The following is a 16,772-nucleotide window of genomic DNA, read 5'->3' as shown; positions in this document are numbered from 1 at the left end:
AGACAGTGTTGAGCATACCTTACTCTGGTACTTTTTATTTCTAAAATATAAAATGTTGAGAAGAAGGATTTCCCCATTCAGGCATTAATGGGAAGTGAGAGCAAGTAAAGGTTTTCCAGTTCTGGATCACACTTCAAAAGCTGGCTCTTTGAAATACTAATTAAAGGCTAGAGGTTTCCTACCACAATGTATCTACCATTTGGGATTTAGAATTTGCGTTTTTAAACGTGTGCAAAGAATAAATTAGCTTTCCTGAAAAGTAAAACCCACCAAAATAATTTCCTGAAGAACAGAATAATTCATCTAAAACAAACAAACAAACAAATGAACAAACAAAACAGAATCATCACCATACACAAACAAAACCCTTTCGAGATTAAAAATTGAACAGTGGGTCATTATTTGTAACCAAATTAAAATTTAAGCACTGGAAAGATATAAACCAAAAGAACAAAGTCCCACTTGTAAACTGCAGCACTTGGGTTCATCTATGGACAATAACTGTTTCCCAACTCCTGGCTGCCACTGATCTTCTCTTCTGCTGAACACCCTAACATCTTGGCTTCTACAAGACTGGTTTCTGAAGTAGCAATGGCCAAAAACGTTCCAGGGGATCAGAACATTACACCGTTGAGGACTAACCAGGCAATACACATGAGACATAAATAAATTGTGTCCCTATCCTTATAATAACAATCAATTCAATTCAATTTTTCACAGCTATAAGATATCATAAGTAAAAGGCTTTTTACAGTAAAACAAATATCTTGGAATAACAAAAAATGAGCTCTACCTTATCAAGTCTCTTTAACATTTAGTCCTGAATACATCAGGTGAAGTCAGACAAATTAATTGTTTGCTTTCATTTTCAGATCTTACCAAAATTTGCTCTATTATTTAATTTTCTCCATTTGCATTATTGAGATTTCTAAAACTCAAAGAAGATCACTTGTTGCTACTGTGTGCAGTTTCTCTGGACTCAATTTCTACCTTTCTATCCTTTGTGCAAATTGGTTGTTTTAGGTCAAACAAGCATATTTACATATTGATTAAGATTCTTAAGCTACTGTTAATACAATAGTAAGTTTCCTCGCTGTTGTCTGACATTAGAGGAAATGTCATAAGCTGGACATGCAGGATAAAAGTAATAAGCTGTCATGTACTGAAAAATAAAAGTTTCTGTATCAGCAAGGGGTAGTTTCAAAAGGACACATATGTAGTTTATCAGAAGATGAGGTATCAGAACCTCCAATGAATGGAGGAATGTAATTCAAGAGCTACAAGGACCATGAAGCTGAGAAAAAACAAGTCCTTTCTTCACCATGATTTTGAGGAGAGCTAGAATATTTTTAATTGAACATTTGTCTAGTACAATTTTAAAATAATTGATTTAAAATATTATATGAATTGCAGGCCTCAGTGTAATTTAAAAAAAGAATTTAGAAAAACCAAAAAAAAAAAAAAACCCAAAAAACAAAACACCAAAAAAAAAAAAAAAAAACCCACCAAAGCAAACAGAATACAACCACTAGTGTGTATAAACTGCTAAAAAAATCTATTTTACAACAGTTGAGAAATAATAGCTGCATTTTGGGAATGTACTTCCTGCATTTTCTTTCACCAGGGACACCTTTTTCCTGTCCCTTTAAACTCTCAATTCCTTCTTTTAGCAGCCACTGTGATAGAGCCCTACCTCTGAATGGCTGGGAAGAGTGCGGTGTGAGTAACTCTTTTCAGAAGCTGCCATCAATTCATCGTTAAGGAGAATCCTGAAGGAGCAGTTTGTGAGCTCTCCAGCTGGCATCTTCCTCCAAAGAGATCAATCACATTACCTCCTCGACATGTTCAACTTCAACCAGTCCAGGAAGCAAGAGCCCCAAGTTTGTTTTAAAACCTGTCTCCAGCTCAGCAGTCTTGCGGGCCATTGCTACGCCACCTGGCTTGCTCATCAAACTATTTATCATTTCCATTAATGCTGCCTTTGTGCTGCACAGGAAGAATGCAAGCAAGTGCACTTTGCAATAGGCTGAACACATCAACCTTTTTCTGTAAGAAAACACTAATGCCCTTTTAAAGGCTACTCCTTATCTTCACCACATCAAAAATTTCAAAACTAGTAATATACTGCTTTGCCGAGCCACCAGAAAACAGTCCTTCTATTTTTAGCAAGTTGTTTCTTCTCACATCTCTCTGTACTCCTCTCCTTCCCTGATAGTCCCCCACCCAGTATTTTGGTTATGTCTCAGAAAAATCTCATTTTGTCAAAGCCCAATGGCTTTGAAAGGGGTATGGATAGAAGGGAAGAGAATGCTGGTTTATTGACATTGATAGAATGTTTCACGTCAACTGGAATATTTAATTGCTGCAAAATGACTCACAGAGATTACCCATGAACTCTATAGTTTAGTTTTATCATCTTCAACTGAAAAAAAAAAAAAAAACATTTCTAGTGAAAGGATTAAAAAGAAATTGCACTAGCTAGTATTGGCTCTCAAACAGTGGGCTGTTCTGTTTCCTTTGTGCTGCTTTATCTAATACAGCAACACCATTGGACAAAGCACAGAGGAAATAGAAACAAAGGAAAAAGACAGCTTGATGGACTTTTCATATTTATTCATACTAAGCTTTTTTTACTGCATTAAGATCATTTCACTCAATTCCAGTAGTGTAAAGCATCCTTAAAATGAGCATAATTTATATTTAATCCCATTTAGATACAGTAGGAATGGTGTCTTTAATGGAAAAAGTTTTAAGATATGTCATCTAGGAAAAAAATTGTCTTTTCACTGTAAACATAATTAATGCAACTTTTTATTAGTAGCCTTAGAATCCAACATTTTAGCAGGATTTTTCAATCTCATAGTTTAAGGATTGAAAAGCAATCAGAATAGTACACATGAATGCATGTATATTTTTACAAATATTAATGTATGAGAGTCTGATGTCATTTGCAACTTGCAATATTTAAAATGTACTATGATTAGAGGAAGTGATATTCAAAAGAATTTTTGCCAAAGAAAATTCTATTTAACAAGTCCTTCGTCAAAAATATGGCTGTTCTGTTTCAAATGTCTTTAGCCGAAAATCTAAAAATTAGATTCATGAGGGCAAGCCAATACACAAGACACATCCATAATAGTAGTATTTGCTCAAATGAATTTTGGAGATGCATTTGTATGACATAATTTCCTACTGGGGGAAAAATGCAGGTATATAAAGTAAGCACAATGTCCAGCTACTTATATCTATCTCTCTATCTCCTTTTCAAAACATACAATGTGACTACTCACCAAAATCCTCCTCAGGGATACTAAGGAACCACTGTTAATAAATTAGAACAGCCTTCGACTTTATTGACATGTTCTACTGTATATTAAGAAATTCATTCCAAGTTCCACATTTCCCATATGTGGCCTTTCAACTATACAAACATATTTAAAGAATTTACACTGTAGCAGTTTATGCTTTAGGAAAAAAATTCATTTGATCATTAGTTGGGATTCTTGAGGAGTAGGGAAGGAAAGGGTGAGGGGTTTAGATAATATAGTTCTTCTGAGCGTATCACTATCTAAAAGTTTTAGCCACCCTGAAAAGCCGGTTCTGGACCACCGAGTATGAGATGGCAAATAAAAGTTACGTTACATCCTACTGAAAATATTTTCAAAAACTATCTCTTTGATGGTAGGTAGCAGTGTCAGTAATCAGAGGAAATGTTTCGGTTTGACTTTCTGACTTTAGTTTTCTTCTGATTTTTTTTTCCCTAGACTGTGTAATAGAACAGAATCATACAAACATGATCCAAGATCATAGAGACCAACCTTTGACCAAAGACCATCATGCCAACTCAAGCATAGCACTAAGTGCCAAGTAATTTCATTGAAAACTTCCAAAAATGGTGACTCCACCACCTCCCTGGGCAGCCAATTTGAATTCTCAATATGTGAGAAAAATTCTCCTTTCTAAAATAAAGAAAAAAAAGGGCAGCACTATATTTTTAATTATACATCTGTGCATGTATGTAAATGCATTTGAAATACAAACCTCGTTATTGTGAAAAATTTCTAAGTGTCTAGACTAGGCTAGAAAAATTAAAACAACCCTAAAATCCCAATCCTCCATTTTTAGACCAAAAAAATAGCAATTTTTAAACAATTACCTAGTACAGAGAAGCAGAAGTGTTTAAAATGATATTCATTATTAATATTAAAGTTGCAATTACTAAAATACCATATATAGAACAGATTAGCTATAGGGTTAAAAAAAATCACTGAACAAGAAAACCATGGATTCAGGTTTAACTCCATAAACAGTCAAGATTTCTATTCTGATACTGTGCATATCACTTAATTTCTCTGTCTTAGCATCAGAATGTTAAATCCATTGTACTGCTGTTTCAGCATAACCAGCTGTAACTGAAGAGCAAGGCAATAATCAGCTTTATTGTTTTCCTTAAATATGCTAAGCAAGCACATCAGAGCATGGGTGCAAATGTCTTTTATAGTTGCAAATAGCCAATCCAAATTCAGCTTATTTCCAGATATTATTCTTTTCTAATAAAGGCTTTGCAGTCCTGCAGTGGAAAAAGCCCTCTACCCTATCCCACAGAATTCTACAAGAGAGAATCAATGTGTTACTGAAGTTCATAAAAGACCTTCATTTCATGGAACAGTTTTGATCTTGAAGATCACCATACCAAGATGAAAACTTTTTTTCATGCCACCTGAGTACTTATAAGATGCAACATGCAGCAGCCAGAGAAAAAATTAAAAACTCAGAGTCCTGCACATCCTTTCCTCACCTTTGCATTTAATATGTGAAAATGTAAGAAAAAAAAATAACAGAATTGAAGGAAATGTTGACAATTAAGACAATCTTATGCCCTATTAATATATTAAATTTGCATATTTTTCTAGTCTCCAGCTCCATTTTACATTTATATATGTCAAATGCTCTATTATGATATGCCTGATTTGAAATGTTTTTGCTATTCTGTTTTGTAAACATGCTTTTTTGAACATTTACATAGTTTTATCATTAATTCAGTATTATGATGGTGACAGCAATAAGAACAGTGTTGGGTATTTCAAAATAATTATAATAATTGTATGAAATATGATCTCTCAAGTGGCTTATCTATGAGCAGTGTAGTTTAATGAGGGTGAAGAGTGAAAAAAAAGAACTTTACAACAGTCAAAGGATAAAAGATTTCATCAAAGATGTCAGAATCAATGATAAATGAAGCAGAGGAACAAGTTAGCAATTCCTAGATATACAAGGGAATATTACTATTGTATCAAACTATACAAAGCTAAATAAACAACACTGTCTACTATAAATCGAAATGGACTTTGCTTGAAAGGACACATAAATTATCATCTTCAGATGGAATTTATACCAGCTTAGTACATTTATTCTTGGAAACAAAAGCAGTTTCATTTTTGCTTAAAAAAAGGTAGTTGGTAAGATTTCAGGAGAGAAGAAAACTCTGTAATTGAAGCTGAAATTAATTAAGGCATAATATTTGGACTGAGAGTGACGCAGAGTGATTCACAAGGGAATTGATGTCACAAGTATATTTCAGAGTGTTCTCCCAACCAAAGGACAAAATATGTAATACTGAGTAAATCTGTACTTCAGTTTGGATAAATCTTTAATGTATACCCCATACAAGAATTTGAAATTGATCTTGTCTCTTTTCCTCTTTTAATTGTTCACTTAGTTTTCCTTTCACATATTTCTTTATTTGGACATAAAAAAAATAAAAAATCCCATCTTTACGAATGAAACAATTATTTTGATCAGAAGTTGCCTAGGCAATTTTCTGTAAGATTTTCATTCTTAGTTCATTCAAGCCCACAAAAGCAAAACAATTTAGAGCCCTATTTGGAATAGGTTCATTGTTATAACTTATGGGAATAGTACCTCTGTTTCTGTTCCTTAGGCCTACAGAAAAATATTATAAAGTACCTTATGGATTTCTAAAATTTATTTTTTTTAATCCACAGATTTTTTTTTTTTTTTTTTGTGATACTGAGCCTTGTTGCAGTAAGTCCAAATTCAATTATTGGCTGAAATATGGGTGAGAGCTGTTGTAACATGCTTTCCTGAAAGATAAGCTAGAATCATGCATTTTGTTAACTTGTTAATATTTACTTTGCTTTTCAAAAAATTAATTAAAACCTATATAATTAGATTAATGAGAATTATTCTCAAAGAATAATTACAGGCCCATTTACCAGAAAAGTATAACAGAATTTAACTCTTCTTCTTCAGACAACTATCTAAAGTAATTGCTAACATCTGCATAAAGACAAAAAGCGTTTGAAAGTGAAATTTTAACTTCATATCTTTCATACTACTGATATATTCATAAAACACTCAAAAAATATTTCTGAACTTTACAGAATAAATGTGCAATAACTGTCTCAGTAAAGGAATACACCAACCAGTAACATCCAAAACCCACTATTAGGCTTAGTACATAACTACTAATTGAATCTCCACTTGAAACTACTGTGCACAGCACTTGAAACACTCTGTATTTAAAAGAAACTATGGAATTGGTAATTGGTCAGGATAATATTTCTTCATTGTCCAAATTATTAGTGCTATTAATTATTATATTTTTATCAAATTTTAGTTTATTAAAGAAGGGTTAAAAGTCTATTATCTTCAATAAAAATATTCGATAAAAGTGTTGCAAAGGCTGTAGCCTCTCTGAACTGGTGACTGAAAAGATGTGGAACAGAACTACATGCCATTCCAGCTTATATGCATGGAAAACCTCATGGAAGCTTTGTTCACATTGACAAATATAATTCTCCTTTAGATATTCATTTAATCCATCCCACAAAAGCAACATAGAATAACTATTAATTGATAATTGATTAGAAATTAAATTGGAAATGAAGCATATTTCCCTTTAACATTCTGTGCTAAGCTATACCACCCCAAACTTTGACATGATTTATACAAAAATTCATTTATTTGCAGAAAAGGTACCCATCTAGCCCTTCACAAGCAATCAGTAGTCTGAATTCTGCATCTGCTTCATAGAACCAGAATAAATGCTAGCTAAAACTGCACAAGTCAAAACATTATAAATATACAAAAGTACACACAGATGCAGTTTTCATCTATATATAATATAAATATAAATCCAATTTGAGAAATCAGTATCAATGACAGTGGAGTAACTTAATATTAATTTATAATTTAATGTTTCTGCACATTTGATAAAGACATTAGTCAGTACCAGTGTTAGTTAATAGTCCTGATAAAGACCTTTGAACATCACCCTTACCTATCTTTTCTTTTTCTGTTCTGTTCTGTCTAGGAAGATCAGTATGAAAAGACTGATGTTGTAAAATGAAAATAAAAAAATTAAGAGAGAACTATTACAATACAATACAATCTAAAAAAATACACCACCCAGAAAAAACACCAACAAACCACTAAACTCATGAGGTGGATTTTCCATAGCCTTTCAAGGACACCTGTTATTTTGTTCTAACCTGAATGTTCCTAGCTGAATCCTTGCTGCTCTAGTTTTAAACATGTGTCTAACTATTCTCTAACATAAAGTTTAGTTTATTTGTTTCCTTTTGTGAGACTTTTTTGACAACTTCCCCTACAGAAAAAGAACGCTCTTAGAGTCTTCTCCTCCCAGGTCATATTTTTGTTAACCTCTGATATCAAGAACTCTCATCTTTCTTGAGATATGCTGGAAAGAGCAATTTAATAAAATGCGACACTTTTTTTTTTAATGCAGATGAAAATTTTAATTACTTAGGAACTTCTTACACATGGAATTTCAGATCTGACACCTGAGTTCAATGTCATGTTTTCTTTCTCATATTGCCACTATTGGCTTATCCACAATATGACCAAGCATTATGCTTGAGAGAGAACTATTACAATACTTTAACACAAATTATATTTTCTAGAGTATTGTAACTTCTGAGATTCTTGTCACTGCATATGTAATTTATATGCTCTTCACACCACAAAGTTAACCTTGCAAGTCTATCTTTTCAGTATACTGCAACCAATCTATTTATGTTTATTAGTCTTTGTTTGCATCCATTTGACCCTGGCATAAACCATTAGAACCTATGGTTCCAATTTGTATATGAATGTCAACTTGAACAGTTTGGTTTTCTTAACTCAGTATGTATCACATCAACTGGATTTTTCCCTTGCCCACAAGACACACTGACCTGGCAAAGAAGGAAGTTTTACATTATTTGCTTTTTATAAAGGAAACCTCACAGTTTCAGCAAACATAACACTTCGAGGTATTTTTAATGCTTACAAGTGAACAGGGCTTTTTTTCCCCAGGAATAGAAATTCAGTTAACTGGTCTATTTAAAACAAAAACAACAAATAAAACAAAAACAACAAAACAAACAAACAAACAAAAACCACCACCACCAACAACAAAAAAAAAAAAAAAAAAAAAAAAAAAAACAACAAACCAACCAAATACAACCACAAAAAACCAAACAAAACAAAGCAAAACAAAAAAACCCACAAAGCAACAATAACAAAAACAAACCAAAACCAACAAAACAAAACCCAGCTAACAAATGCATACTACAATTTCACTTTATTCTACCCAATTTTAAGTAGGTTCCAAGTTAGGAAGGAAGTTGTTTGGGATAGGTAGATGATTTGATGTAAATTAAACAAAAGGAACCAGGATATGTGTACTTCAAAATCTGGACAAATATCAAAGTTGGGATGAACCTGAGCTTGCCTACCTTACCCAAACTTCTCAAACTTTGTCTATCATCTATATGTTCTCAAAGGTAATTGTTAACTGAAGATCACCTCATTTTAAAGTTTTTCAGAAGTCTATTGGTCCAGTGATTTGAAAACGTAGGTTCCTTGATAATTGTTGCTTCTTTTTAACCAAGTTTGATATGATTTACTCTTCATTTAGGAATCCAACTAATTCTGTTGGGAGAAATTACAGTTTAAAAAATATTCACTTAATCATGGAATCATAGAATACTCTCTTGGAAGGGACCCACAAGAATCATTCAAGTCTAATTTCTGGCCCTACACAGGACAACCATAAAGATCTCTCCACTTTTTTGAATCATTTAGTATAGTTTGTTCTTTTGAACATGCTTAATTATAACCAATACTTTTCATTCTCAAGCACTGAGTCAGTATCAGAAATATCACAAGTCTTTTCAGTATTGAAGAAGTCAACATATATTATTACGTCTTTCTATGACTGGTTTAACAGCTCTGTCCTTCTATACTTCCTTTCCCAGTGAACACCTAGTTTGAGATATTAGTTGATATTAAAACAGTGCCTGTGGTTAATTTTGTTAGATGATTCTAAAAGGATGGGCAAAAGCCTTGTCTGCTTAATTTTAATGGCTTAGTGATTGTTTTGAATCTTGGCCACAGCAATGTAAATAACAGTAATACTCCTTTGTGCTTTCTTTCATTTGCTCCCAGCAGATGTCTCCTACTGTACTGTGATTGAGAATCCCAAATTATCTTGCATAAATTTCATCTTATTTCTGCCTGTCATCTATTCTTGAACAAACTTTGCCTTTCAAAAATATCAACATTTCAAAACTGAAATATATTCTACTTCATGCCTGCACATCAGTTTATAAGTTTCTGTTATAGATCTCCAAAATTTAAGCTTTGTCTTCTAAATTGGGATGAAATGCACTGTTATTACATCAGTTTCAAACCTTTAAATACAGCATTCTCAACTCTCATTCCTTCTCTCTTAGAATTGACTACTCTTATATTGAGACTTAATTCATTTACCTACAAGCAGAATCAACCAGGCCTTTTCAGACCAACCCATTTTCTTTGTCTTTTCAGTTGCCAGATCTCTCAAGTATCTTAAACACTTTTTCTCATTTTTACAGTGCACTATGTATATTCTCCTTAAAGAGAAATTTTGACCCTAGCCAAAATTTAATTTGAATCACTCAGAAGCTTTTCCTCCTCAATCCTTTAGCAATATTTCCCACTTGTGATCATCCCACATCCATGTCACCTACAAGATATTTAATTCTCCTTAGTTTAAAATGATATTAACTGCAAAAGTGGCTGTCCTTCAGCAATCGTAGAAGAACGTAAAAGGAAAAACCCAACCATAACAAACCACAAGATGTAAGATATCTGGAAATGAGATAATATTTCTTATTTTGAAAAATAGAATTGAATGATTCAATTGGAAGGGACATACAACAATCATCTTGTCCAAATACCTGACCATTTCAGGGCTGAAAAAGTTAAAGCAAGTTGAAGTCGTTGTCCAAATGCCTCTCAAACAGGCATCAACACTCATCAATTTGGGGAATCAACCACCTCTCTAGTAAGTCTGTTATAGTGTTTGGCCAGCCTCTTAGTAAATAAATATTTCCTAATTTCAAGTCTGAACCTCCCCTGATGAGACTCTGAGCCATTCCCACATGTTCTGCCACTGCATACGAGGAAGAAGATATTAGCACTTCTTTCTGTGCTTCTCCTCCTCAGGAGGCTGCAGTGAGCAACGAGGTCACTCTTCAATCTCTTCCTCCAAGCCACAATGGCCCAAAGTCCTCATAGGACATCATGCCTTCTGGCCTTTTCAACACTTTTGTTGGCCCATTCAGGACATATGGAAATAATTTAATATTATATTTTTAAATTTTAAGAGGCAGAACTGCACACACAATCAAGGTGAGGCCAAAATAACACCAAATACAGTGGGACTTAGATAATGGGAATTTTAATACTTGTACCAAGAAAGAAATTGTCATTTTATTACAAATCAATGCGACCTGCATACTAGAGTGAATATATCCACAAAATTACATCTTTCAACTTCCCTCATTTCAAATAAAGCACAGGATCCAGTACTAAAGACAAACACAAAACATTTTTATTTCTGAAGTAATTTTTCAGCATTTACTTTGGCTTCTGTTCATAGATGTAACAGATTTTTGGTGTTTATACTCATTCACTCAAGACCAAAACAAAAGTTAATTAAGAAAAAATATCCAGAACCCTGGTTATATCAACTTGTTCTGTTGATATATAAAAGTATCAATATATTGATATCTATACAAGTGCCACTATAATTTAAAAGCCTATCATCTAACTATTCATTTTTTTCCTTTTTTTAATTGTGTGAGAATCACAAACTTATTTACAGTTTGTTCAGTCTGTTTTCTTTAGCACAGAGATTAGAATACGTACTTGAAATTTAGCTACTCTTTTGAAACTAGTTAAATCCATTAGGACATGCAGCTGATGAACATATTGTCATTTTTCCACTTTTCTTTCTTAAAGACAATTGACTGTAGCAAATCTGTAAATCTGAAAGGATTTAATTAGTGTCCAGGGACAGTTTAGTGGAATTTAATTAACAAAGAGACCATAAATTATTTTAAGGGGGAAAAAAAAAGTAACTAGCCGCTCATTACATCCTGCTGGGAGGTTTGTTTGATTTAGGTTTGTTCGGATTTTGGGTTTTGTTGCTGTTTTGTTTTTTGGTTTTTTCTGGGTTTTCTTTAGTTTTGGTTTTGATTTTTTTTGGGGGGAGGGGCTGGGGGAGAGTGCTGCCATTTTATTTGTTCCTGTATTTCTTTTTTAACATGAAATTCTAGTTAAAAGGAACATGTTTTTCCATTTAAAATTATCAAAGGAAGCAATATTTATCTTTTTAGCAAGAAAAATATTTTAGAGCCCCATTACAATTTTCTGCCTGTACAACAGATGTGCTATATTAAAAAAAAATCTTGAGAGAGAGAAAATCAAATTAAATCATAGAAAGAAGCAGAAAATAGCTAATGTTTAATGGAAAAAAATTAAAATCATGAAAGTGAAAGCAGGAGTATTAAAACAGAGATCCAAAATAAAAGGGCTCACACATTTCTAGATCCCTGAAAGAAAAAAATTCATCTATTTATTGTCACAATACCTACTCCATAAAATACTACCAGGGCAGAGGCTTTATATACTATAATACTAAAACCTTTGTCCATTCTGTGTTCATACGTATTTCTATTGCCATACCCTCACTGTAAAACAGTGCATCTCTTCTTACTGAGTCAAGGTAGAATTAACCTTTCTAGTGTATTCATCTATTTCATCTTATTTGTAGTCTTGAGTCTTCCTTAATACACTATACCAAACCAGATCTCTGCTCACTCTGCTGTTAATAATCTTATTCCTCTAGAAGCCTCTCTGTACCTATTCCAGTACGGCACAACCTCTATTTTCTCCTGTGCTAAGCTAACTTGAATTCCTCATGACAGACTCCTGAACACGAGACAGGTCTGATCAGCACAGAACAAACCAGTGTTCTGATGCTCAGTCTGACATGAGGAGCAATAGTTGGACTGCATAGATTCATCTTCTCTGACTTAGCTACTTCTGCATCATAAAGCATGGGTCAGGGGTCTAGTTGCTACCTATAGTGCATTAAAAACAATTTATGCCTTTTCTCAAATTAGGAGCAAGATGTACAGCTGCTCCTTCTCTGAGAATATAGGGAGAATGCTTCCATGAGGGAGACTACAAACTGATGGCTGTACTTAGTAGTAATCTCTTAGATTATTACAAAGGGATACTGGGATTCCAAATTTTCTCTCTTATTTCAAATTGGGCTCTAAACAAGTACTGACTTCCCCTGTACCACCTTCATACCACCCAATCTCAAATCGAATTAGATCCAGACCAAAAACAAATATCTATTTTATACGTCTCATAGAATCATAAAATACTTTGGGTTGGAAGGAGCCTTTAAACACCATTTACAATCCTATCCTTGGAAGCAGGGACACCTCATGTTAATTTTTTGAAGGCAGCAACTCTGTGGATTGAAAGGCACAGAAAAATGGTATAGAAGACTGCATCTACATTTACATGGATCAGCCACATAAATGGCTTTTCTTCATAAAAGGTAGAAAAATGGGGGATTTAACAAAGTTGGACACGATGGTGCTATCCAGGAGAATCTGAACTGTGCACTTGGAGTATTGGCCTCTAGCATACCTCTGGGAATGCCACTAGAGTTAACATGGGCTTTTACTGGCTGCAGAATAACCACACAGCTTTTACCATTTGTTTTTACTCTAGAAGATAGATCCCACACTGAGGAGATGAAGATCATGGACACAATTTATTTTTTGTAGCTCGAAAGAATATGAGATATGTCTCCTTTATTATTACAAAGTTTTAACAATTCCTTAGAAAATTCTTACAACTGAGCCCTAATATTTAAGGACATAAACACATTTTTAGAAATATAAATAGTAAATAGATACACAAAATCATGTTTTCCTTCAGAGCCAACCTACAGTCTTGCAGGACTTTAACATAAGGGTAACACTCATAATTTATTGGAGAAGTATCCAGACCTAGTTTATGCATGCTTTATACCTTTTCTTCCTCTTTATAATAAGATATCACATGCCTTTGTATCCATGTTTACAACAATAATAAAAATACATAAAACAAATATGAATCTCAAAAAAATATTATTTCTATCAATTAAAAATAGCTGTAGTTGCTATACCAATGTATTATTTTCTTGACCAGGATGTCCTTCGGGGAATTGTCCATTCTGATAAAGGAAATCCATAGCTCTAAAATAATCATTAAAAAAGCCATACATTATCATCCTAAGCAACCATTCAATAAAGGAGTGTAAAATGTGGGTGATTAAAAGAGAAACAAAGGAGAAAGGAATTAAAAATTATATCCCTCCTACATTAAGGAATCTGAGATCAAATGGAAGAAACAGACATTAACAGTAATGAATATTTTGTCTTCATTGCCTTCATTTTAATTATTTGAGATTAAGTCTTAAATGGCACTAATCATACAACACAATTTCTAAATCTTAGTTGAAACATCATATTCAGCTCCAGTCCTAGACTCACAATTGAATATTTGTCTTATCCTATGACAGGAGACAACCTCTTCCTAAGGTCAAGCAACAACTTCCTTTCAAAAGATTCCTCTCCCCCTACCTCAAAACCTACCAGTTTGCACCTGAGCTCCAGCAGATATAAAATCTGCTTCTTTAAGACTTATAGTTCATTATAGATAATTGTTCCTGTAGGTACTTCAAAGGCAAGTGATGCTGTGGACTTCCCAGCAGTGTCATTTGCTTTTGGAGTCCTGGAATTATCCATGTGAGATTCTACTAATAAAGAGAAGTTGACAGTCTTTATAATGTAGAATTTAAAATCACTGATTAATTTTTTCTGCCTCTTCAGACAGAAATTGATATAAAGGGAAAAACAAAAATGATGTTGTAGATGAGATTACTGTTTCTCCACAGGAACAACCAGTATTATAAAATTAAGGGCCTGGCCACTCCAGAGAGAAATATAATTTCAAAGAGATTATATCCTGGAATAATTCTTTATGTTTTTAAATTAGGCTAAATAACTCAATCTATTAATTCATCATGAAATTTATTTCAAACTTATTCTGAAAGAGTTTATGTTTGAGGTTTTATCTCTCTTAAATAGTAGCAGTAATAACAAGTAGAACAAGTCGATCACAATATATACAAGAAAACTTTTTTTCCCTTTTTCATTTTCATTCATTTTCTATTTATGTCCTGGCTTCAAAACATGCTTTATTGAGATCAGGTCCATCAAGGCTGTCAACAACATATCTCTGGATATAGAGAGATCATTAAACATGAAATATTTTTCTGGTTACCTTTTTTTGACAGAAGAGAATTAATTTAAATTATCAAGCAAAGTAGTTTCAAAGTATTAAAACATATGTATTTTTCCAACTGAACTGACTGTTTTAAGAGGTAACCTGTTCTTGAAAAAATAGCTAGGTTCCAAATTATTTTAATCAAATATTTTCAATTTACACAAACCTAAATCAATAATTCTGCCACCACAACTCACATCTTTCTATCATCATATGGTTAAAATTAGAGACTTTCATTTCCTTTCCTATTTCAGAAAAAAAAATAGGAAAAAAAAGAAAGCAAGCTGCATATTGTTTGCCTTAAGTCTATAAAGCTAAAGTTTGATTTTAAAGCTTAAATCAAAGGTTTGATTACCTGTGACTTTTGGTAACAAGCCAACAAACTTGTAGTGAGGCAGACTCTAAACAACACTGTCTTGCATTTTTTAAAAAGGCATGAAGAAAAATATAAATTGCAAAGATTTTATGCACCATCTTCTCTGCTCTCTCCTCACCATTTGGCAGCTATACATGCATCTTATCTGGGCTTGATAAGCAAGTAGGTGTTCTGTCCTCCTGTAGTAACTGCTGTTTATCTAGCAGAGTTAGAGTTCCCTACAGGTAATCTCACGTTGTTTCTTGATTTTATTTTTTTAAAAAATTCAGATTTGGATAGAGATTAGCACAATGTAATAAGCACATCAACGGTGTTCCAGTTCAAAGAACCATGAGAAGAATTTGAGGCTCACTATGCTCTTTTCCTGACAAAGATGGATCAACTGTGGAAGAAGTTAGCTGGATTTCCAATAATTTAATATATCTTTTTTTGCCAAGTACCTTCCTTGTATCTTCCATTACAGTGATATTTTCCTCTTAACCAAGGTCTGATTTTTGACCACCAATGGACCTCAAATGAAATATAAGTTTTACAGCATTTTTCAAAGGTGCCACTGTCAAAGGGAACCTGAAAGGTTAAAACAAATTTCAGGGTGAATAAAAGAAAGGTAATAACCTAGTATATTTCTGCTGGGAAGTGAGAAGTTCATTTTTAACTCTTTTAATTCATATGCAAAACAAGCCTCCAAACTTCCTTTCATTTCCAATTGCTAGGAGCTGAAACCAGGGCTCCGTCTTAACTTCTATCTGAAAAAACAGACACTCAAATTCCAAACTAATATGGCATCTGCCTTAGAACTCAACGAACACCAGAAGAAGCACCAGAATTTAGGCTTTCTACTTCATTGGGCACACTAGTGTATCTTTCAAGTTACCATATTTTTCTTCCAAGTTTAAGTAAAATCAAAAGACATAGCTGTTAGCTACTGTTAAGACACTGCAGAAAACACAGACAGTGTGTGACCATTTTATTGACAGCTGTGAGCTCAAACACACAGAATTCAGCAACTGAAGCATACTTAGGAGAATACTTATGCTAATAAGTCCACATTATTTGTTATACACTGCCTCACCAGTAAAATTCTTGTAAATTATTAAAGATTTCTTAAATTGTGAAATATGAGTAGTGACACCCTTCCTCCCTCTCTCTGTGAATATGTGAACAGATCTGCACATAGTCTGATGTTTTGGCCTTACCAGTGCTGTCATCATAAACAACAGTAACTGTTTTCCACTTGAAGAACTGCACAAGGTCAAGGATGGCACGGCTGAGTGAAGAGAAGTCTGGATAGAGGCTGACATAGAAGGAGTCCTTGTTGTCTGACACCTGATGTTTCCAGCGGGTCTGGATGTGTGGCACTCCCAGAGCATTGCAGATGGATTGCACAGCGTTAGCTGAGGAGCTGTGGGACGGTCCAAAGATTGCTGCCACCCCAAGGGACAGCTGATCGCAGGCTGAAGAGGAGACAGAAGTCTGTCAATGATGAGAGGAAAAAAGGCGGTGTGCCAGAAGGTATTGCACAATTCATATTAAACAAAAGGCACTCCATGAAATACAACAGTCTTACTGACCGAGTTCCCTTCTTGTTAACACTTGCACTTACTTACATATTTTAACTTCAGAATATGCTTCCAAGCTTTCATTACAAACTGATGAATTTTAACATCTAAATAGTGCTCAGCTATGTTTA

At 33.7% G+C, this 16,772-nt stretch overlaps 1 protein-coding gene across 1 annotated transcript in view; it reads right to left on the bottom strand.

The window, feature by feature from the left end:
- GRIK2 (glutamate ionotropic receptor kainate type subunit 2) overlaps positions 1-16,772 on the bottom strand; it is a 361,868-nt gene that overhangs the window by 223,873 nt on the left and 121,223 nt on the right. Inside the window, exon 4 of the mRNA XM_066315185.1 lies at positions 16,279-16,536. Within this exon, the coding sequence (XP_066171282.1) occupies positions 16,279-16,536 (258 nt within the window). The remainder of the gene's footprint in view (positions 1-16,278; positions 16,537-16,772) is intronic.

This window comes from Sylvia atricapilla, chromosome 3 (genome assembly GCF_009819655.1).
Source record: "Sylvia atricapilla isolate bSylAtr1 chromosome 3, bSylAtr1.pri, whole genome shotgun sequence".
In the NCBI taxonomy this organism is placed as follows: Eukaryota; Metazoa; Chordata; class Aves; order Passeriformes; family Sylviidae; genus Sylvia; species Sylvia atricapilla.
This window is presented reverse-complemented; position numbering and strand designations above follow the sequence as displayed.